Below are 24868 nucleotides of genomic sequence, written 5' to 3'. Positions count from 1 at the left end.
CACCAAATGGCATTTGTTAGAGGTGCCACAAAGACTGCTTTTGCTTGCTATGGCAGACTTAACGCGGCAGCCCACGAAGGGCAAGAGGCCTCAAAAACCCTGCAAGGAGGGTTGTGGCTGCATCAGCTGCTCCTTCAAAGAAAGTTGAATAGGCCACTGTGCAGGAGCAGCCAGCAAGTAGGGGCAGGGCCCAACTTCCTGGCAGTGTCCTTGCTGGGACACTTTCAGAGGAGGAACACTACTGAACGGACGTTGCCGGAAACTGCAGGGGGGAAGAATGCTGTTGCGCTCAGGTGTGGGCTTTCCCTGGGTATCTGGCTAGCCACGGAGAGAGCAGGATGCTGGACCAGATGGGCCACTGGCTGGATCCCGCTAGGCTCTTCTCATGTTCTTATGGCAATGCAGGAGTGGGGCAGTGAGGTTGGGGCAAGGTGCGCACACCAACCGGGCCCGATGCCACCACCACCTTGCAGCTGGTGCTTACTGTCTCAGTAAGCAGCAGTGATGCCCCTGTTGGAGGTCAGTGCCACAGCACCTCCCTGCTCCCATCACTATATGTAGCTTGGAGTAGGGGGTAGCATAGGGAGCCAACAGAAGAGTTTATTCATTGGACTGTCTTCCCAAGAGAGTTTATTCCAGCTAAAATACAAACAACCATCTTGTGCTGAATCTGGACAATGGCCTGTGAAGTCCAGGCCCACCTACATGGGGGCACTGACCACAGCTCTTTCACAGAGTCTGAAGATTCCTTGCAGGATACCGGAGATGAACCCTGGAAACTTCTGCACGCAAAGCAGGTGCTCCACCGTGGATTGCCAGCTACCAGTGCTTAAGTCCATCTCTTGCTGGTGGACACCAGTGTCCTGGAGCCTCTGCCTTTCAGCAGATCCAGAGGGGCAGCTGCTTCCAGTCCAGGAAGGAGGAGGAAGATTTAGCAGCTTCTGGCGTGTGTGAGAGAGGGATGGCCTATCACTGCAGCCCATAACTGAATCGAGTGTGGGGCCCACGGGCCAGGAAACGAGCTCCATGTGAGATGAGACACGTCCAAATCTAGAATGGAGAAAGAGCAAGACGAGGATCTAGCATCAAACTTGGGGTCTTCACAACCATTCCAAAGATTTCCCTCCTACCTGCAATAACAGCCCAACCATTCTCCCTGATCTGCCTCAAACAGACCCCCCATGTTTTTTAATGACTCTGTTAAGTCATCCAGCAGTGGTTCCTCACTGTCCTTCGGGAGACACTCACTTCAAGGGCTGCCCCTTCACTATCCAGGGGCTAATGGTCTGTGCACCAGATGCTATGGCAGTGCTATGCTTTATAAATACCTTCCCAACCCTCATATGGCTACACCGTTGATGGTTATTGTCAGGAAAAAGGGAAACAGCATTTTCTATGATATTCAGTGGATCGTCAGGGCTTGCAAAGCACCATGGGCAGGCAAAAATGGGTCACACAGTGTCACTATGATGTCAATTGACAGGCAGCCCCACCCACCCATGCGTGGGGTGGGGGAGATAAGGATCTAGCCCAGACCTAGTTCTGCAGGTGTTCCTCTTAACAAACTTGCAATATAATCCTAGGGCTAGGATATGGGAAATGATGAATATCCTCTTTGGGGATTTTTCTTCAATTGTTTTCAGTTTCTTCCCCTTTAAAGCTAAGAATGAGGAGCAACCTTATCAGATCAATGATCTACTAGTCCTTGTATCATCAACCGTAATTTGGGAGGGGCCTCCAGCCCAGCCCTACAGATGGTGCCCCGTTTTATCTATGATCTTCATACCAGGTAGCAGACGAAGGCCACGTATGCAGCTAGCGCCAATGATATGACGATGTAGTATGCCAGATGATTCAGGCCCATTATAGCTGTCACCACAAAGTACAGGTTGATTGCACAGATCAGTCCAGTGATGAGGATCATAATGATCTTGCTAATGCTAAGAAGACCAGAGAGGGAGAGGGAGTTAAAAAAGAAATAGAATATTCAAGATCATGACTATCAAGATGGAACAATCCTGGTGGTCAATCCACAGATTTTTACATCCACATCTGCCCCAATCATTGTCTGGGGGCAGATGGCCCTGTTTAAAGAACTAAACGAATATGAGGAGCGTTGCAGTCCTCCCTCTGCTTGTGTAGGTTTTTATAGTATGTATGTATGTATGTATGTATGTATGTATATATGTATGTATTTATAAACCACATTTCCCACAAATAAGTTGTATTCAAAGTCATTCACAAAACATGGACAATTTGGGTCGAACCCAAATACGCATGTATAAACAAACAAAGAAAATATGACGACTTCTGACCATGCAGTGGGATTTTCCCTCTATCTTATTCCCAACCTCCTCAAAATCTGCTCTGGGAGGTTAGGGAATCCCCAGAGGGGGGCGGGGTCTACAGTGTGTGGGAGGTGACATTCTACTGCATTATCAGAAGTCTTTCTACTCATGCAACAGTTTATTTGGATATAACCCTTCCCCTCCCCCAAAGTCTGTATTTGTGTAACAATTTATGACATAATCTTCTACCACCATGTAGAGTCTGACTCAAAGACTCTGGTTTAAATCTACTAACCGCAACAGGTCAGATTTTAGGGGACAAGCAGGGGAGAGAAGCTTCCAGTAGGAAGGGCCACTCAAAATGGTATCCAAAGGGAGATAAATAACTACTGCTGATGGACTGGCACGCAAATGTGAGAGGGCTAAGTGTTTCCAAGGGATCCCCATTGCTCTGTGGAGGGGCTGTAGCACAACAAAAGCAGGATCCTCCCAGGAAGAACATTTCTCATATGAAAAGTTACGGGAGTTCATCGGAAAGTTACAGAGTAGGCTCTGAGTGAAGCAGCAGCAGTATGACTGTGCCAAAACATTTGCAGGCACAAATAAGATTGAAAGCCAGATTGTGTGACCACCCAGATAGCATCAAGAGCACAAATCATCATCTATGCACAATGAAAAGGACACCTGGGAGGGTCCTGATGCCACTTTCCAGTATGTTTGCTCCTCACTTTCCTTACTGCAAAAACTGTCTTTTGGGGGAATCAGGTTTGTTGTGCAAGACCTTCCAGGCAAATACAGTGGTACCTCTAGATACGAACGGGATCCGTTCCGGAGCCCCGTTCACATCTAGAGGTAAACATAACTAGCGATGGCGCGTCTGCACACGTGTGCGGCGCTTTTCACCGCTTCTGTGCATGCGCATGACGTCATTTTGAGCGTCTGCACATGCGCAAGCGGCGAAACCCGGAAGTAACACGCTCCATTATTTCCAGGTTGCCGAGGAGCGCAACTCGAACGCTCTCAACTCGAAGCATATTTAACCCAAGGTATGACTGTATAACTGACCTCATTTGCCAGTATGACATTGAATCCTAATCAATATTAGTCTGGAAGTGCCCTGGGTGGCAGATGCAGCAAAATCAAGGCATGGATATTGTAGAGCGCATTGCATGTACAGTGGTACCTCGGGTTACATACGCTTCAGGTTACATACTCTTCAGGTTACACACTCCACTAACCCAGAAATAGTGCTTCAGGTTAAGAACTTTGCTTCAGGATAAGAACAGAAATCGGGCTCCAGCGGTGTGCCAGCAGCAGGAGGCCCCATTAGTTAAAGTGGTGCTTCAGGTTAAGAACAGTTTCAGGTTAAGAACGGACCTCCGGAACGAATTAAGTACTTAACCAGAGGTACCACTGTACCAAGAATGTTCCAAATCAAACATTGGCAATGGGAGCATACGCATCCTTCCTTAGGAAAATAACTCCTCACAAAACGAGCTTCCCTATGGAGCAACTTACATCCCATTGACGAAGTCCTGCATGAGAGGCTGCATGCTGGTGAAGGTGAGAACAGGTATGACAGCAAAAGGTAGCTGGAAATGGAAGGAGACACAGGGGTGAGTGTGGAGGCATATTTTCAAAATGAATACTGTTGTCCGTTCTCCTTTCTTCGCCACTTATTTTATCACCACTTATTTTCACTCGAGGACCACAAAAATGTTTGCTGCCTGTTTGGTCATTCCTACTCCTTTCCAACCCATGCCGGTCCTATAGTTTATTCATTTTATTCCATTAATATCCCAGCTTCTTCTCCAAGGTGGCGTACGTGGTTCTCCCCCTCCTCATTTAATCCCCACAACAACCTTGTGAGGTAGATTAGGCTGAGAGGCAGTGACAGGCCCCCAAATCACCAATGAGTTTCATGGCTGAGTGGGGATTCGAACTCTGGCCTCCCAGGTCCTGGTCCAACATTCTAACCACCATACCATGCTGTAAAGACTAGTCAGCCCTTGGAACCTGAAGGTATCTTGCCTTTCCCTGTGACACTTCTACATGCACAGGAGCTACTCAACAGGCCAGTATGAAATAATAGATTTCCAGAATGACAGAGATGGAGGGGGTTTCACAGGGCAGATTCCTGAGGCCCCTGTCTCACTGCCTAATGGCAGTTTCAGTCCTAGTAAGGAAGAGAGGTATGGACAATTGACATGGGGCTCCGCAGCCGGTCATGTCTCCTGCAACCCACTGCTTACAGAGGGCTGCAGTGTGTGCGTGTTTCGGACATCTCACCAGGATGCTCTGCAGCACATTGAGAACGTCATTCAGGCTCGTCAGATCTTCTATCCTCCTGAAAGCAGCAACGAAGACTGTGGGAAGGATAGCGAAGGCGCGAGTGAAGACCACCCGGGCAAAGCGAGACCAGCGAAGCTTCAAGAAGCCCTGAGAAGGGAGGGAAAAAAGCAGCTCCTGAGTTTACAGAAGTCAACACACCATCACCCATTGAAGCACATGCTATTCATCAAAGATCCTCTCCCCTCTGCTTGACACATTGGTCTTGAAAAAGGCTGCCACCTGGCGGCCAATTTAAGTCACCAGAAAAAGATGAGGAAATAACAAGGGGGAACGGCTCCAGTCTCTACATGCCTCTCTAGTGGGGAAGATGACCTCCCTTTGAACAAACGTACCCCCTGAACAGTAACTGTAAAACTTGACGTTACTGGTATACTGAGTCATCCGCACTCTGAAAGCATGGTCTAATATTTTTTTAAGCTATGGAGGCAGGTGGCCCCCACTGCTATCTTTCTGAACTTCTAAGCTTGAGGGAAGAAATGCATTTCCTCACTTCTGTCTGGTGTGCCCATAGTGCAACCACACATTTGTGCTGGACCAGAGCAGTTAAGTAGGAGAAATTAACTATCACATGATAGATGAAGATGATGGTGGATGTGATGGGCAAACCTCCATGTAAAAGGAGCAGCATGCTTCTCAGTTCCTGGGGAACAAAGAGACTGTTGGCTTCGTGCCTTGCTTGTGCAGTGAGCTTCCTGGAGGCATCTGGTTGGGTATTGCGGATGCAGAAGTCTGGACTAGATGGACCTTAGGGGTGCTTCCAGTCCAGGCATTTAGTGTGGAATTGCCATGCTTTGTCCACTCATCCACACAACACTGTGATCCAATCATTGTCATGCATTTTCCCTGTAGTTTTCCCATCTTTTCTCAGATCACAGAAAGACACTTTTTTAAAAAAAAGAGTAGCAAAGTGTCTACAAGTGCCCTTAGCATGACTCTTTGATATATTTTTTTAAAGGACAAGATTTTAAAATAGGCCATGATATATCAGGAAAGTGAACTTACCACACTTCAGCAGACACTGTGCATACCATTCTACAACCCTGCCTTTTTATATATAAAAATATATTTTAATTATGAATAAAATGTTCTTCCACTATATAATGAAATTTACCGGTATGTATAGCACTATAACACCCTTCTGCTACAATGTTCTCTTTTTAAAATGATTTTGAAAAAAAAAACACTTTTTGCTCACTGCCATTAACCATCATGCTGCAATGCTGCTGATTATTTTTTTGTAAGGAACATTCTGTTTAAACAAATTGTTTTATGGTTGTGTATCACTATAACTTTTTTCATTTAAAAATTATGGCATCTTGGCAAAAATTAGGAGACTGGTATTAAAAATTAAGGAGGATCATCCAATGGCATTCACTGGATCATCGTGAATGTGTGCTGAGCTTCAGATTCAAGTCCTGACCCACTGAGAGGAGGTATGTCACACCCACCGGTATGTACACAAAGAAAAAAATGAAATACTCCTGGAAGTCAACTGCACTTCTGCTTGTGGTTTAGAATGTGAAACTATAACTGGCTAGCTCTAGGATCCACCTGCCTCAAAACAGCCTCAGCCATCGGATCCAGGAGGCCTCTTCCTATGGGTAGACTTGCAGGTGGAGCAGCTTCCCGCTAGATGTCAGCACTACAACTATAGAGTGCATGACCCACAACCTATTTACCACATGAGTGTGGGTTGTTTCACAATAAAAATGCAGCTATGCCTTCAGCCTGCTGTGGCTTGACTTACAGACTGCAGTTTTGCAATAAGGTCCTGCCCTGCCTTGCAAAAGAGGCACATTTTCTTAACCATCATACAGAAAGCCTTTTGGAAACATAGCGTTTCTGGCCTTTCGTGACTAGTGGGACAGCAAAAAACGGATCAGTTACGGCTCAAAACTTTGCTGCTCAAGCAGAGGGTCTTGATCCTGCACAACAATGGCTCCCCTGACAAGGCAGATGCAGGCAAACTGTACTGACAGGATGTGGTCAGTCGTGGTGAGGAAAAGTTACTTTGTACGTTCACAGAGAAGTCTTGTCTTTATCATTGCTTGTTACCTTCTTGGACTAAGCAGTGGAACTGCAGCCTAAAACTCATGTTGCTCTAAGCCCAGCAAGCAAGATCCTCACCCCAGCCCCCACATGCCAAATTTGACAGTTGAGCAAGGTTGCCCACCTGTCAATCAACTGGTGCCGCTATGACATCAGGTGATGACCATCAGGACTTCAGGTGCTTTTCAGTGCTGCCAATCAGCTGAGACTTTAAGCCACCCCACCCCCCCAAATCAGGGAAGCAGCATTCACACTGCTTCCTGGAGCCCTGCTTCCAAGTGAGCCAAATGTTGGCTGTAGGATTGCATCACATCACCATCCTAATAACAACACGAATAATACTAACAATAACTATTGCTTTTCTTTTTCAGCACACGTCACAATAATATCGACAACCGCTTTTTTCCGTTTGAGCAGCACGTAGCAGAGCCACACCTTTGAACTTGCCTGCAAGGTTCTATCAAAATCAGGATTAACCAGCCCCACAGAAGACAGCCCCACATATGTTTCTCACCTCCATCACAAACTGCCCGGCGTATGTCCCTGTCATGGTTGAACTTTGGCCTGCGGCAAGGATCCCAATGGCCCAAATGTAGAGAGCAATGGAGCCAAAGTAGCATCCCAGGATGAGTCCCTGGGCAGGAAAAGACACAGATAAATGGGATGCAGATAGTTAAGCCAGGGTGACCAGGTGTCCTACATTACAGAGTACCGTTCTTTATTTGGAAGACAGTTCATTTTGTTTTGGGAAGGTGTTCTCTGTCTGAAGGGCTGCCCAGTCCAAGTCCAGTTTAAAGTGCAGTAAAGAACGCTGAGATGGGAGAGCAGCAAAGGGGGCCTAGAAGGAGCTCATCCATACTTAGCAGCTAGACAACAGACTGGGCAGATGCACAGGTTACCCGGCCAGTCTTCCCCACTGCAGTGATATGCATCATATTTCCATCTAAATTATAGTAATTATTTCTGCATTGGGACCTACATATATTAAATAGCATGTGCAAATCTGATGCACATTGGTTTGCCTTCTTGTTTTGGGATGGCAGTAAGTGGCTACCCTAAGTGAAGCACTGATACTCTTGAAAGCTAGACACCATCGTTTTCCTATATTTATGTGCAAGCTAATCTTCTTTCAACTTCTTTCAAGCTGGGGAAATGGGCATCATTCTGCCAAAAACTTACCCCCTGGAAGATGTCCACGGAGACAGTTTCATTGTTGTCAGGAAAGTTTGGGAAGAGGCTGCCATTGGCGAAAATGCTGGCATTGGCACAGGTTTCATGCTGGAATACATGGGCAGAATAAAATGAAGATAATTTTTTAAAGGACATCCATTGGGGCCTCAGAAAGGTCACATCCTTTGCACTAGAAGGTCAGGGCAAAATATTCCCACGTGCTGATGGCCCATAGAGACAAGTCTACAAGGAAGAATGCCTCAGAGCACAGACACCAGGAATGGCTGCATATACACCATAAATTTAAAGCACATCTCTCCCCTGAAAGACCAGTAATGGGAAGTGTAGTTTGTTAAGTGTACTGTGAAATTTAACTCTGCGGGGTAAATGACAGTTCCCAGGATTCTTTGGGAGGAAAGAGGAATGTGCTTTAAATATATGGTGTGTATGCAGCCAAATATGCCTTAAACAGCTAAACACTTGGGTCCCGTCCCTCTTTATTCACAGCTATTCCCCTCTTTCTTGAATGAATGCACTGCCCCAGAGCAGATGAGAACTCAGAGACACAACCCGGGAGGTCTCTTAACTCTGGAAGAATAATCCCAGCTGGTACATAGCAGGAGTTTCCAAGTCCACAAGGGGGAAACACTAGGCCTATGCTGCATGTAATACAAAGTGTATATCCCTTAAAATAAAGGCACACATCATTTTTAGTGACAGTATTCATTTTGCACTTTGGTACTCACAGGCACTCACGAATGAGACTAGCTGGGCCACAAGGCCACTGCCTCAATTAGGAGAAGAGTGGCAGTCCAAATGGGGCATTCCTACCCTTTTACAGACCTCATCTGTTTCCTCCAAATGGAGAAAGCAAGCCCCTTTGGTTGCCCTAAGAAGTTTCCAATAGGAAACTTATTAGTGCTGTTGTTTCCTAGCATTGACAGGCAGCCCCACGTGCAAAGGAACAATCAAAAACTCCACTTAAGTTCCCAATTGTTCCTTTGCAGCTCAGTCTGTACCTGCCCCACACCTGACACTAGGCAGCTGTGGTTTTTGTGGAATAGCCTCTCAGGCCAAATTGGGACCTGTGCCAAGCCTTGTTCAGTCTGCAGCTCAGAGGTTTCCCACTGCTGCCTTAATTTGTCGCCATAGTAGTATCACTGCTAAGAAAGTCAGCTCCACCCTTGGAAATTTGATGGAATGAGCAAAGAGGAAGAAGTTGGCCAATCACTGACTGTCTAAAAAGAAACATCACTCTTCCTTTCCAACCACACGCCGTCCATTCATGGATAATGTAGTGAAATAAGAACTCTGAAGTGATAGAGGAGGAACTATGGGACCTTAAGTCCCAACCACTCTCAAGTGAGCAGGGCCTGGGGGCAACGCAACGCTATGTCACTCACCACATCATGGTTCTGTTTACGAAAGAAGGCCTCTCCAAACACAGACATAACGAAGAGGTTTATGAGGAAGGAAACGAAGAGAGCAATGGTCGACTCAACCAGAAAGTACATGTTGGCCTCCTTCACTGCCTTTTTGTCAGCGCGGTCAATGTCTCGGGTCTGTGGAGAAAGCAGACAGTGTCTCATAGCTCTATCACATGAGTACTCCTTAACCCCCCACTCCCAAAGGTACTGGAGCCAGGAAACATTGTGGCTGGGGCTGTTCTTGTGGCTGCATGGATGGTTTTTCCTAAATTCCTATCATATAACCTCAGGCTGTGAACTCACCTTAATAAGAGAAATAAGGAGAACCCTCCCTTCAGATGGCATTTATTTTCCCCTTTCCATTATTATGGGCTGGCTCAAAATTCCCTTATTGGGCAACATTCAAGACCCCCCTTCAGCAGAGGCAAAGTGCTTTCGAAACAACTGTTTGCTTGTTCTGGTTAAAAATATTGCCCGTTATTTATTCCAACACAGAAGAAATGGAATAAACCATCCCTAAAGTATTATTTTAAAAAATTAAATCAAAACCTAATTAAGGTACTACATGTTCCAAGGAAAACACAGGATTCCAATCTCATGCTTAGAAACATAGCTAGCTGCCTTTGTCAGACCATTGTTCCATCTAGCTCAGTACTGTCCACGCTGACTGGCAGCAGCTCTACAGGATTTCTGGCAGGAGCTTTTCCCAACCTTATCTGGGAAGATGCTCTTCCGCAATAGCCCTTCCATAGGTAATTGGAGAGCATTTGCAGGGTAGGATCAGCAGGTCTGTACAGAATTCTTTCCCTTCCCTCCCTTTCTTTCTAATGCAAGATGTCGATACAGTTCAGACTCTTCTCTCCTGTGCTTCCATGGCTGGGATAGATTACAGTGGTACCTCAGGTTAAGTACTTAATTCATTCCGGAGGTCCGTACTTAACCTGAAACTGTTCTTAACCTGAAGCACCACTTTAGCTAATGGGGCCTCCTGCTGCCGCCGTGCCGCCGGAGCATGATTTCTGTTCTCATCCTGAAGCAAAGTTCTTAACCTGAAGCACTATTTCTGGGTTAGCAGAGTCTGTAACCTGAAGCATCTGTAACCTGAAGCGTATGTAACCTGAGGTACCACTGTAGTAGCTTTGGCCAGTGGGACGCAAATGTCCTTGCAGTTTTATTTGTTTGTGCTGCACTGCTTCAGCCAGGACCCACTTCTAAACCTCTACCACCATGTTAGAAATAGTGTTTGCAACCACTTATAACTTATAACTTGTTTCTTTTATGAAACAAGTAAATGGACTTCCTCATGCTCTATGTCTGTGCTGTTTGCTGAGTCAGATCCTCTCAATCTGTGCTTTTGCTCTGTGCTGTGGAGTTACACTTTCTGTCAGCGACCTCACTCTCTTACCTAGTTCCACATACGTTAAGGGGGGGGGTTTAATCTTTTCTCCACCAACTGATTCTTCCTTGCAAATGTTCCTTTATAGATAGTAATATTTAGCCTTTCCCCCCAGCAAAAGCACCAAATTACAAGTAAAATTAGATGAGGGGACAGCCTTAACAGCAGCAACAACCGCAACAGCAACATTGTTATTTATACCCCACCTATCTGGCTGGGTCACCCCAGCTACTCTGTGTACCTTTCAACACATATAAAAACATAATCAAACATCAAACACCCAAAATACCAATACAGAGCTGCTTTCAGATACCTTCTAAAAACTTATATAGTTCTTTATCTCTTTGGCATCTGCTTGGAGGTCATTCCACAGAGAGGGTGCCACTGGCAAGAAGGCCCTCTGCCTGGTTCCCTGTAACTTCACTTCTCACAGTGAGGGAACCACCAGAAGGCCCTTCAAGGGAAGAATGGGTGACCAAGGGGGGACTGGCCACTTTCCCTTCTCATTTGTCAATTCTTCCCTGCAAGGTCTCCCTTCCTCTGCATTTGTAATCATTGTTGTGAGTTTGGGAGTACATGTTTGTTGAGACTGAGCACATGCCTCCCCCATGAATGAATGAGAAGACAGGTCTGAAGACAGCCAAGAAACCTTCTTATCCAAGACTAGGAGTTTCCTATGACTGACCTTCACGAGGGAGGAGTGCAAGTAGATGTTATGGGGCATGATGATGGCTCCAACCAGTCCCACAGCCTGTAGAAGTTCGTTGTGTCCACAGCCCTTGCAAATGGGGAGAAACATCCCCTTCATCACCTTTCCCTGGTCTGGATGCACTACCACATACTACAGAAGGGAAAAGGAAGGAAGGGTCAGGCCGTGCGCTCTGAAGGCAGTCTGCAAAGCTAAAACAGCAAGGTTGATGAGGCGTGGGGCAAATCTGTCACTTTCGGTTTTTCTCTGTTTCCTAGCCTTGTTTATTTCACCACATTTCTGTACCAATTTGCAATTATTATTTTTAAAGTTCATCATGAAGATTTATCAGCGTTTTAGTGTACACTTCTCCTAATTTTCATTTGTAATTTTGCACAATATACTTAATTTTGCAAGCAATTTCACCCAGTATATTTTTGTAGCTCATTTTCACTAATACATGCATAGTATATGCACATTTTCACCCATTGTTATAAGTAATTGTTTTGTTGCAGAATGGCACCGCAAAATTCAGAGAAGTGCGAATTTCCAGGGATCAGTGTACTGTATTTCAGATTGTGTATTATTTCGGGAAGTGTGAAAATCTCACCCTCTCATCCCTATTTGCAATGGGGTTAGGTTTCCTTTTACACTCCAGCCTGTAATTTTTGCATGTTTAAAATGGGAGTCACTCAAGGAACAGGAGGGGGCAGAGCCATGCAAAGGTTCCTGGGAAAATCCCTTTTGAATGCAGAGCAAAGTCCAGGCAGACATGCTCAGTTTTAACTTAGCTCCACTGTTTGAGTGCTATTTGGATATCGGAGTACGCACAAAAATCTTTTCCAACACTTGTAGTTTGAGTGTACTATTAACTTAGGTATTCATTGCTACTCAGTGTTGGTGTGTTCATTACCCTGGATTGATTTTTTTAAAAATTATTAAACAAATCCAGGGCTTTTTTCCTGGAACTCTAAGGTGGACGCCATTGTGTTCATTTGCATTCTGGTACATCTTTTTCTAGAAAAATAGCACTAGACAAATCCATAGAGCATAACTATGTAAATGTTTGTGTAGCCATGAAAGGTAATTGGAACCTCCACATTCAGAGACAACACTAGAGTACCTCAGAATACCAAATACTGTGGACAAATAATATGGGCTGCAGTGTGGGTGGGTGTTGCTGCCTTCATATTGTTCTTATGAGCTTCTTGGAGGAATCCAGTTTTTCAAAACCACCAATTAGATCAGTCTTGAGATGTTTTGGACTACAACTCCCATCAGCCCCAGCCAATATAGCCTTGGTAGCTGGGACTGATGGGAACTGCAGTTCAAAATATCTTGAGGGCAACAGTTTGGGGAGAGTTAGATGGATCCCCGAGGTGACCTGGCAGTGCTCTTCTCAGATCTAAAGGGTCAGGGCCCGGCCAGAATGGAGGAGAGTGGATGAAGGCATTGTTTGCAGTGGAGCCTGGGCGATGTGTGGGCTTACCTCATAGCCAAATGTCAGTGCCATGATTGTGATGAGGAGACCAAAAAAGGCTTCCAGCTTTCTGAGACCTGGGAAGGAACAGAAGAGGCCAAAGCAAGCTCATTAGGGGAGGTGTTGGGATTCAAACCTGCTTCAGAAATGATTAACTTTTAGCTTGAGTGCTCTTTGTCATGCAACAAGCACATTTCCTCAAGAAATCCCCTTGTAACCTTTGAAACACTTCACTAGCTGACTGAGTCACACATTCAACTATTTCCCCCTGTACAGGATACATACCATATTTATCTAAGAAGAGGAAGAAGAAAGTGTCCACAATGGTGATCAGGACTCCACCCCACAAAGGGATACTGCAAAGGAAAACCAGAAGTTACCAACCTGATAGAGGGTGAGGGGACACTAAGCCCTCTTTCCCCTAAACACGGTTAGCTTTTTAGGGCACAATGACTACTCAACATCTTGCTGCCACAAGCAATATCTCTGAAGGGAAGAGGAGACCTGTGATTTGGGGGGGGGCAGACTCTGGGTTACCAATTCATTTCTTATCTGATGGGCCTTCTCTAATTGTTAGTAGTTCTACAATGGGCAGAAATCTAATAGATGCACGTCTGTTAAAAGGTTATGCTTTGCGAGAAAAGAGATGGCAACCTTACTAAAGTATCCCAAGAGCAGAGAAAAGCTTCTAGGCTTCCTGTAGTAAATTCTTACATTTAAGAGATTATAGGAGGCTGTGAAACCAGATTGTTGATCCACCTATCTCTCTATTGTCTACACAAGCCTTCGACTTGCTGCTCTCCTTCGACTTGCTGTAGTTTTGAACTACATCTCCCATCATCCCTGAGCTTTAGTCATGTCATCTGGGGTTGATGGGATTTGTAGTCCAAAACATCTGTAGGGTACCATGTTGGGAAAGGTTGGTCTGCACTGACTGCCACTGGCTCTCTGAAGAAGCCTTGGTGATGCCAATGGTCAAACCTGGGACTTTTCACATGCAGAGCATGAGCTGTTTCACTGAGTTATTTGCTTTCCCCCAAGGATTATCCCTTATTCAAGGTCACTATAGCTTTACAGCAGGGTTTCCCAAACATGGGTCTCCAGCTGTTTTGGGACTACAATTCCCATCATCCCTAGCTAGCAGGACCAGTGGTCAGAGGTGATGGGAAATGTAGTCCAAAAACAGCTGGAAACTCAAGTTTGGGAAACCTTGCTTTATAGGATCCCTTGTTTCTATAATTTTACTTTAACGACTCAGAGAGACATCTAATAATCAGTTTGCAACAGAGGAAGCAGGCATCTGCAGTATTAGTACCTTATCCCAACCAGTTTATGAGGGAGGGTGTTCACTATTAACTGGGGAAAGATTATACCTGATGTAAAAAGAATAAGAGAAAAGTCAAAACTGTTGTCATTGTGTTGTATTTCAATATCTGCCAGCATCTTCTAGTCTGAGGAATCTAATTGCTTAACCCAGTGCAATATGGTTGTGGTGCAAAAATGGTCAGCAACATCTTGGAGACCTGCCCACTCACACATGGCCACAGAAGAATGGGGAATTTACCGTCCAGCTGACAGAAGGTTGAAGGCAATGGCTGTGCCTATCACTTCCTGCATGTCAGAGCCAATGATGGCAATTTCTATCATGATCCAGAGCAGCACACGAGGAACCTGCACCAAACAGAATGGGAGTCTGTCAGATACATCATGGACAGGAGCTGGTACCCCCAAACTGCTCTATGGCCAGGTTTAAGCAGAAGCTCCCTATGCCTCTAACAATGATCACAACTCCAGAAGCTTCACATGTGGCATGTACACCACTCGATATCGGACCACTTGTTCAACCCTTTTCAGTGCAGAAATTGGCATCTTTAAAATCAGACAGCCCTCAATCAGAGCATGCCTTCAGATAGAGGTAAAGCTGATTCCATGTTCAGATTGAGAAATGGTTGGGCTGCGTGGTTCAATTCACAAAGCCCTCCCTTCCTTGCTAGCTAATTCATACTGGATATTTCATTCATTCATTCATTCATTCTTGACTTTGAGGTAATCAGAGAAATGGAGGAGATTTAGTTATGCCTTTAACCACAGTGGCATGGCAGACCAGAGTCCCTTCCACCAACTCACAGGAAAGGGGGATGCCGTAGCCAGTGTTTAGTACCTAATCATGCAGTTCACAGCCTGATTCTCCATTCATACTCACCTTGGGATAGTAGAAATGGCATATCTCTCCCAAATCTTTGCCTGTAACGACCCCGAGCCGGATGGCCAGTCTTTGGCAGAGCAAGCCCAGGATTGTGGACCAGAGCAGAACCCAGAGCAGCTGTGCAGGGAGCAAGGGCACATGGCGTCACTAGGTATTTGGGGGCTTCTGCAGCAATACAGCAAGAGCACAAGCCCAACCTCAAAGCTTTTGCTTAGCCTCAGGCTTATAATTCAGTGGTGGATAATACTCAGATGCTAGTTGGCCATGCAGCATGGGGTGGATGGAATAGTGCCAACTCTACTAACCCCTGCTGAACCAAGAAGAGGACCATTGCAGATTGCAGCAGTGCAGGTCCTATCCCACCCCCACTCTTGGCTGAGCGATGATGTTCCTAAAATGGGGTGGGAAAAGGCTGCAAACACTGAGTACTTAGAATTGCCCCAGCAGAACCCCAAGAAGACAAGGAGATGGGTGTGTTAAGTCCATGGGCCTTATAGTGTCCAGGCACACCCTACAACAAATGCCTGCTCTCTCCTGCGCTCACCTGAAAGCCGGCAACAGCTCCACACTGCAAGTCTGATTCAATGTTTCCTGGGTCCAGGAAGGCAATGCTCATGAGGAAGCCAGGCCCGGTGAATGCCCAGAGCTTCCTAAAACTGAAACCATACTGGGAAGGAAAAGGTGTAGCACAGTCAATGAAAGGGACTGGAGAGAAGAGAGAGAGACTGGAGGTCATCTTAGCTCTACTACACTGATTCACACTTAGCTCTTCATTCTGTATCAGGTCTTTATTTAGGGGCAGCTGCTCTGAATGCTGCTATTTTTCACACAGTTTAGGAGAGCAAGTACCATAGACACCATTGCTTTCAACCAGCCGGCCAGAGCAGGGCAGGGCCACTGGTAGGGGGGCACAAGGGGCACACATGGACCATGCTCTGAGTCAACATGAGCCCCGACCTCTGAGCTTGCTTTTTTTTAAAAAAAGGAAATTAATCAGACATTTATAAAAAAAAGTTAGAAAGCAAAACCTGGAGGTAAGATAAACAAATAATAATATATTCTATGGTGCAAATAGATAAAATCCACACAATTCTTTCTGAAAGTAACATTTTGGAATAAGCTGTACTCAGCATTTCTGTTTAGTTTTTGTAAACATGGAAGCTCTGTTCTTCTCAAACAACCTGTTAAATGAGGCTGAATTAAGGTTGGGGAACTGAGGCTGCAATCTTGTAGCCTTTTTCCGAGGAGTAAACCCCATTGAGGAGTAAACTTAATGGGACTTACTCTTGAGTGAAGATGCAAAGGATTGCATGGTAATGGTTGCAATCATATGCAGAATTGGGTGCCATAGTTCATCTGTGATGATTGCACAATTGAGCTGTAAGGTTGCAATGCCACACACATTCCTGCTGAACAATCACTCTTAGGGGAGCTGGCTGCTAACGTCACAGAAATTCTGTCTTGCTTAACCCTTGTTAAGGTACACATGTTAAAACACATGATTGCATTGGAACTAAACACTTACTGCAAAACCACTTCCTCAGTGTGAGAAAGGAACTGAAATGTCCTACTGTTCACCCCAGATAATGACTCCTCTTTCTATTCCTTCAGCAATTCATTCAGTTCCAGTAGCCCTCTATCCTCTTCCCCCACCATGGTAGGAGAGTAGCCTTACAGCAGGGGAATAGCCATTTACCATGCTTTTTAAAAAATCATCATGGAAGATGCATGCTCCAGCACTGGAGTGGAAGAGTATACCGACATCAGATGATGGGCAAAGCAAACTTCCACTATACTATATCCACATTATGCCAGGATTGGAGATACCTTGCCAGTTGAATGTCCACTGTCTCCAATGTGTGCTCAGCCCAGGAGGAGGAAACCACATCAGAGAAAATACAAAATGGCAGGAAAGCAATAGAGATGCTCACAGGATCCCTTGAAACTCTGCTGGTGCTGTCTGCATGGAACAGGCCAATGAACTCACAGGGACACCCACACTCCACATGAACACACTAGACCAGATGTTTTCAACCATTTTGAGTCCATGGCTCCTTTGACCAGCTACATTTTTCCTGCGGCACCCCTATGGGGCTCAGGTGCCCAGTTATGTCACCCCTTGCCTGCAGAGCTGACAGGCTCTCACCCTTTTTCAAACACCCTCCCTTCTGGAGTGTTCCCTCAGCCTCCTCTTCTCTTCTTGGGAGTCCTCTGGGCAGTCGCCGCCACCACCCCGGTCTCTGAGCTGGCCCCCCACAGCCCCAAAGAGAGGGGTGTCTTCTCACACTGCCCCACAGGGCCTGAGACTTGTGTGTCCATTCCCAACAGCAAGGGCTGGTGGAATGGCTGGCTGGGCTCCCTTGCCTGCCTACCTGCCTGCCTGCCTGCTTACTCTGAGGCTGCCTCAGCTCCTGGCAACTAGTGCCCCCTGACCAGCCCCAGAGGCACCATTTGCCTGCAGAGCTTGTAGCCAAGGCTGCTGCAACAAACAGCTGCACAAGCCTTTGGGAGGCAGAGATGCAAGACGGCATCAGAGGAAGGGAGGGAATGAAAGAGGGACAGAGGTCAGTGTTGCCCGCTGCAACCCTAACCATCATTCAAAGCACCCCAGGGTGCCACAGCACACTGGTTGAAAACCACTGCACTAGACCATTTTACACAGCATTGATATTTATTAAAAGGATCCATCTATCGCTCTCAGTTCCCCATATCAGGCCAACAGTCCAACCCCAAGAGAACGAGCCATGTGTTAACCATCTGACCAATGATTTACTCCACTCGTCAGGATGGATGAATCTCTCAATTTCAGCTTCCCTTAGCTCCTGATTTTTCCAGTCTTAAAGTCAGCTGTCCACATTTTCCCAGAAATTTCCAGTGGGGGGAAGGCGCTGTTTTTTAAAATCTTCATGAAAATTCACCAGCACTTTAATGCAAATTTCACCTAATAAACACACATTTTGCATGCAGTTTTGACTAATACACACATTTCTGCAAGCCATTTCCCCCAGAGAATGCATTTGTGTATGTTATTTTCACTAATATATGCATTCTGCATATACTTCCACCTAATATATGCATGTTTGTACATGTTGGCTGGAGAAATTAGAAGTGTGAATTTCAAAGGGGTGGCTGTGTTTCGGTTTGCATGAAAATTGGGACATTTCTCATTAAAATACAAACAAAGTCAAATTCCTTCTCCAACCCCACTTACTCCTGCAACATCTGGAATGGCAATCTTTTCATCCAAGTAGGTTTGATCTCCAGCCTCCTGCTGATTATTCGGTACCAGTGAATTAGTGGCGCCATATCTTGGTTTCCTTCTGATTTCACCGTCTGTGAAGAGCCCAAGGAAAAGAGAGGGAGCTTGTAGCAGGCATTAAAAGAAGAAGAGAATCTTAAAGAGAGACTTGCTTAGTGACTGAAATGATACAGCATTATTATGATAATCAGTGAAAATAATACTTAGCATTTTGCAACACATTTGAAGTGCTTTGAGTAGTCCTCAAAAAAACTTTGCAAGGAAGGTCAGTATTATTCTTCTCACACTGCAAATGATGGGACTGAGATGGGAGCCCTATATTGTCCATGATGCTGCTGAAACCTCTCCGCACTCACCGTTACATCTAAGAGCACTTACCTGATGACACTGCAAATTTCACTGACCCTGCCAGCAGCCACAGCCAATGATTTGAAAGGGGGGGGGGTGGAGCCACTTGCAACAAGGTAACCATTAGAAGAGCCCTGGTGGATCAGACTCAAAAGACAATCCAATCCAGCAAGCTGCTTCCCACAGGATCCAACCAGATTCCTCTGGGAAGCCCACAAGTAGGATGCGAGGACAATATCCCTCTCCGGCTGTTGTTCTCAGTGACTGGCATTCAGATGCATGCCGATTCTGATCCTGGAGGTAATACAGGAAGCTGCCATATGCTGAGTCAGACTTCTGACCCATCTAACTCAGTATTGTCCACACTGACTGCCAGTGTCTCTCCAGGCAGTAGATATTCCCAGTCCTACCTGGAGGTGCCAGGGATTGAACCTGGGATGTTCCGCATGCAAGGCAGATGCTCTACTACTGAGCTATGGTCCTTCTCAAGGGTCATAGGAACGTGCAAGCCCACTCACCATGACAAGGTGATGATCAGTGTACTGGATAAAGCAAAGATCACCAGTGTTGAAGCAATGATTCTTCAACATCAACTTCGTTGGACTGGTCATGTTGTGTGGATACTTGATGATTGTCTTCCGAAGCAACTACTCTATTCCGAACTTAAAAATGGAAAGCGTAATGCTGGTGGTCAACAAAAGAGGTTTAAAGACTGTCTTAAGGCAAATCTAAAAAAATGTAGTATAAACACTGACAACTGGGAAACGCTGGCCTGCGAGTTCTCCAGCTGGAGAACAGCCTTTACCAAAGGTGTCATGGACTTTGAAGACGCTTGAACTCAGAACACAAGGGAGAAATGTGCTAAGAGGAAGGCACACCTGGCAAATCCACACTGTGATCAACTCCTGCCCGGGAACCAATGTCCCCACTGTGGAAGGATGTGTGGGTCCAGAATTGGCCTCCATAGTCACTTATGGACTCATTGTTAAAACTGTGTTTATGGAAGACAATCTTACTCGGCTATGAGTGATCGCCAAAGAAGAAAAGAAGATGAATGGTCCTTTCTCACTCATATAATGCCGTCATGACTATATCCTCTTTGTCTAATTCCATCACAAGGCAGCACTGTCCCATCATTATATTATAACTCTTACCTACTCCTGAGATAACAGTGGTTTTGCCCTAAGGATATCTGACAAAGGTGAAAATTGAACGAGGGGATTCTGTCTAACGGTACAATTCCAGTCCAAATTCAATGGTGCTTACTCCCAGGTATGTTGAGGTTCAGATTACAACACAAACCACTACACTGTACCAATGAGTCGCCACCATTGGGACTCAAGCTCACAGCCCCGTTTGGTTCAGTGACTCGGCTTGCAGTCTTCTCATCCATGTTCTCAAGGGACAGGCCCATACAAGTGCAACCATGCTCTTGGAGGAAAAAGCGACGCTACAGCGACTCTATAGGAGCTGCTACCTGCATGAATGCCTGCAGTGCCTGTCACAGCTATTATATACCCAACAGCCTATCTCTTGGAGCTGTGCGGTAAAAGAAGCTTGAGGCAGAAGCTCTCTGTCATTCTGGGACCACTGCTTTTATGGAGTTGTGTTTACGGATGCCAGTTCTGCTGAGAAGAGAGACACGCAGAATTGCATTAAACAGAAACAGGAAATAATTCATAACTCACAGGTTCAGAGAAGCATACAATAGATTTGCAGGTGACGCTGTAACAATGCTGATGTTTCTAAAGTCAGTTCTATGCTAGAAAATACTTTGGCAAATGTCAATATCCTACCACAATCTTACCCATGCCGTCTATCTGTCCTGCATGTGCTTTCCAAGCTGAGCTCCTGCGCAGCCAGATGAGATGCTCTGCTTGCCGCTCAGATGCATACAAGCCAAAGTTCTGTTTTCTGATGAGACTGAACAATCTGGAGAAACCAGTCTAGTGAGTCCTCACTCCCTTTTTCACTGCTCCATGAGGCGAAATCTCATTTGCATATTCAGCTAGGGATACATACCAGCAGGTCTTACTGCCAGATCTAAGATGGAAAAAAACACCCCTACCCTGACACAGGGCTTGCACTTATCCTGTGCTGGATCTAGGCTAAACTCATCATCGGAGGCTAATCTCCGTGCGCCTTCTCCAGAAGAGGTCTGGAGGGCAGCACAGAAGAGTGGGCCTTTTCTGCAATGGCTCCCTGTTTGTAGAATGCTCTTCCCAGGGAGGCTTATCTGGCGACATCATTATATATTTTTAAGCACCAGGCAAAAACTTTCCTCTGTAACCAGTCCTTTGACCTTTAACTATCTGTGGCCTTTTAGAAGTGGGTGAGATGCTTTTGAATGTATTTCTCTTTCCTCTTTGTTTTAATGTATCCATGTGAGATTTGTTGTATATTTGTTGGTTGTGCTTTGGGTTGCCCTGGGCAAGACTGACAAATTTAATGAATAAATGAATGAACAAAAAAACAAAAACTATTTTAAAATGAGTAGATTTCCAGTCATTCTTGCACCATTCGAAGAAACTTCTTAAAATTGCTGACAAAATAAAGCAGCTGCCTATATTCCTATGAATCTGCAACCTTCTGCATGCAAAGAAGATGCTCTACCATTGAGCTATGGCCCTGCTAATTTCTTCAGGACAAAAAATAAAATGTATGGGCAAATGTTAAATGAGGAAATTTGAATGTTGCTTTTGCAGGTGTTGGTAGATTATGTATCATGGCAAAACAAACAAATCCCTGCGTGCATTTACTTATATATGGACTATGACGATGTCTGGAAATCTAAATTCCTCTCAGCATCAAAGACTGCATGCATAGCTTAAGTTTAAAGCACATTGCTTCCCCCTAAGAATCCTGGATACTGTAGCTTACCCATCACAGAGCTACATTTCACAGCACCCTCAACAAACTACAGTTCCCAGGATTCTTTGGGGAAGTCATGTGCTTTGACTGGGTTTTGAATGTATGGCGTGTATCAGAGGTGCCAGCTTCCAAGGGAGAATGGGGGGGTTGTTTTGAGGTGACATGGTGTGTGGCGTTGCACATGTGATGTTGGGATGTCGGAGGAGCCAGAGGCAGAGCTGAACGCAGAGGCAGTGTGGCTTCAATGACTGGCAGCTCCTTCTCTTCCTCCTCAGCGCCCAGGGGCTGCTTCCTGTCCATGGCAGAAGGAGGAGGAGAAGGAACTGGCCACTGAAGCCATGCCGCATTCAGCTCTGTGCTTGGCCTCCTCCATCCCTTTTGAACGTTGTGAGGGCAGCCCCCTCCCCCAAAATTATTGGGAGGCCCCAAAGGTCTTGTCCCCTAGAAGATGGCATCCCTGGTATGTACACAGACTCAAAACTGCAGGAGGTACTAAACTTTTTCAAACTTTCCCTTTACTTTTACAATAAAAATAAAAGACTAACCGTCTGCTGCCTTTCCATGATGCCCCAAATCAGCTGACTGAGGCAGCTGCCTCACTCTGCCTAATGGTAGGGCTAGCCCTGAATATTTGGTACATGGCATTCAGAGACAAAAAAAGTGCAGAAAAATGGAGGGGTCACAGTCTTCCCCATTACTAATTAAACTATAGTAATTATTTCTAAATTTGCACTTATACAAATACCTTATTCATTTTTATTTATTTCACAAAATTATTTTATTTCTTGATTGTAAAAAAACCCAAACAAACCTCAAAGAGGTTTACAAAAAGAATAAAACAGGGGAATTATCATTAAAATAAAAACCCAGTTAGAAACGACTATTTAAAACTTCCAAAAATAATTAAAATCCACAATAAGCTAAAAACCAGATTAAAACACACGTCAGCATTCTATGTCTCTGGCTAGGGTTTGCCTAAGCACATTTTTAGCATGTGCCAGAGAGAGAACTGTGAAGGTGCCAGCCTGATGTCAAAGGCAGGGAGTTCCCCAATTACAAACTGAAAGTCTTAAGCAAATTTGTCCCCCCCCATCCCTTTCTTGCTGAGGAATTTCCTGTCTTTTGTGTGATTCATCAGCATTTATTTAATTATAAACCACCCTTGATATAACCATACATTTTAGGGTGGTATCAACTTCAGTTTATAGGCTCTCATTCAGACAGTGGTGCAGTAGCACCTTTGCTGAAGTTCAGTAATAGCTCTCCAAAAACCATTACAGTTGTACCTCGGGTTAAGAACTTAATTCGTTCTGGAGGTCTGTTCTTAACCTGAAACGGTTCTTAACCTGAGGTACCACTTTAGCTAATGGGGCCTCCCACTGCCGCCGTGCCGCTGCTGCTGCACAATTTCTGTTCTCATCCTGAAGCAAAGTTCGTAAGCCAAGGTACTATTTCTGGGTTAGCGGAGTCTGTAACCTGAAGCGTTTGTAACCTGAAGCATTTGTAACCCGAGGTACCACTGTATATAGTTTCCTCCTATTTTATCCCTTCACAGCCTATCCTGCTTCTTGCATGATTTACCAACCCGTTTTCCTCTCTTACTAATCAGATAGTTTGCCCAGGCTTTGCATATGGCAGAGACAATTCAGCATCCTTTGAACGAAAGACCAACTTAGACTTGATGTTACATCTTTAGCCCAAGCTATACATGCTGATATTCTCTTTTTCCACACAACTATTAAAGGTGCAAGAGTCCCCTGTCCTCTTTTTCAACTGGCCACTCTTAGCACTCAACTTCTGCCCTCCACCAGTTCTGGATTCATAAATAATCCAGAATAAACATAGACATCAATCATGCCCTTACATGTGGATCACAACTCCACAGAGGGTGTCACAGACTTCAGATGAACCAGCTCAAAGCCTGCCATGAAGCACTAGGTTGCTGACACAAAGCAATGTGGTAAACATGTAGAAAAAGGCAAGATTTCCCCACACTGTCAAGTTCCTGGAATGTTTACACAATGCTATGGCAATCTCTGCTATTTACTGTGCTGTATATAACAGCAATTGTATTCATTTACAGTTGTCACAGTTGTTTTTAGCAGAGCCCCTGTGATAGGCAGACACTAAAAGATACATACATTTTCTTGGCTGGAGATGCAGCGATGAGGAAAGTTGTGCTTCTTTTCCATTAAAAAGCCGGTTGGAGGCACAGAAAAAACAAAGTTGCAGGACTGCAGCACCAACAGTACTTAGTCATCTCATGGAAAACAGTGTAAGCTACCATGGTAAGGAATATTTATATTTTCATATGTCTTTTTTGTTAAAGTCGCATGGATTTGAAAAAAGGGGCAGTAAATCAGATGAGGACAGGCAGTGTCAAAAAAATCCATGCTTTAAAAAATAATGTTATCATCGTTACAACAGAGGGAAGAGTAGAATGAAAATTACCTGGTTCCGGTGATCCCATTGAGATCTTTCTTTCTTTCTTTCTTTCTTTCTTTCTTTCTTTCTTTCTTTCTTTCTTTCTTCAGAACTGATGCAAAACTGGGTATCCACAGATTATGAGCATCAAATTAAAGCAGTCCACATGTCTAAAGAACACAGAGTGATCAGAGGAGGGCAATTCTTGAGAGTGAGCTCAGTTTAGTCAGTCCGGAATTTTCATAAGGAAGCAAAAGAAGGAAGTCCTCCCCTGACCGTAAAAAGTAATAATGGCAATACAAATCTCTGCCCCTTTCTCCTATCTACCCATGTACAACCCTGGGTATCTTTGCCTATCCAAGGAAGAAGGTATGTTAGAGACACTTCTGGTTTTAGTACCACAAAGAAACCTTTCTAAAAAATGTAGTGGACGTGGGGAGGGAAGGTTGGCACACAATGCCAGAGTTTAGGGCTTATCCACACTTACTTTTTGCTCCACTCTTTCCAGGCAGAGTTCCACATTTTAACACTTTGTATCAGCAAAAGCGTGGTTTCTTACATGTTTGTGTATCGGGCTGCTTTTAAAAGGACCAGCTGAAAATGTGGTCATCCCAAAGCAAGTGCATCCTATAATCGTGGATAATCTGATAAATTTGAGAAACTAAGTAACCTGAAGATGGTTCATTATTTTTAGAGCCAGTTTGTCCTGCCCTTGATTAAATCTGAAAGTATGCAAACACCCACACTCCTCTCTCTCTCTCTCTCTTTCTGCCACACACACACACACACACACACACACACACACCGCTTTTGCAACTGGGATTCTAATAGCTGCAGGACATCATCAAGAGCTCCATCAAGTGCAGCTTTCATAGTTATCCAGCTAAATATACTATTAGATCACAGCATT

General features: G+C 45.0%; 1 protein-coding gene across 2 annotated transcripts; it reads right to left on the bottom strand.

The window, feature by feature from the left end:
* Positions 1-613: 613 nt before the first annotated feature.
* Positions 614-24432, bottom strand: SLC11A1 (solute carrier family 11 member 1). 2 transcript variants are annotated; one of them, XM_083586621.1, is made up of 15 exons: positions 23986-24432; positions 18268-18389; positions 15601-15723; positions 15054-15173; positions 14415-14521; positions 13136-13206; positions 12860-12927; positions 11368-11523; positions 9263-9421; positions 7869-7967; positions 7204-7323; positions 4578-4727; positions 3807-3880; positions 1787-1940; positions 614-1050 (listed from the first exon to the last, which is right to left on the bottom strand). In XM_083586621.1, the coding sequence occupies exons 1-15, from the start codon at positions 24002-24004 to the stop codon at positions 970-972; spliced, it is 1623 nt and encodes a 540-aa protein (XP_083442747.1). In that variant the 5' UTR covers positions 24005-24432; the 3' UTR covers positions 614-969. The 2 variants fall into 2 exon arrangements, with proteins under 2 accessions (XP_083442747.1, XP_083442748.1); XM_083586622.1 differs by lacking the exon at positions 23986-24432 and adding an exon at positions 20471-20666.
* Positions 24433-24868: the final 436 nt, after the last annotated feature.

Source organism: Podarcis filfolensis, assembly GCF_964270895.1.
Source record: "Podarcis filfolensis genome assembly, chromosome: 1".
NCBI classification, from domain to species: domain Eukaryota; kingdom Metazoa; phylum Chordata; class Lepidosauria; order Squamata; family Lacertidae; genus Podarcis; species Podarcis filfolensis.
The sequence above is the reverse complement of the archived record's forward strand: the minus strand, read 5'-3'. Positions and strand labels throughout refer to the sequence as shown.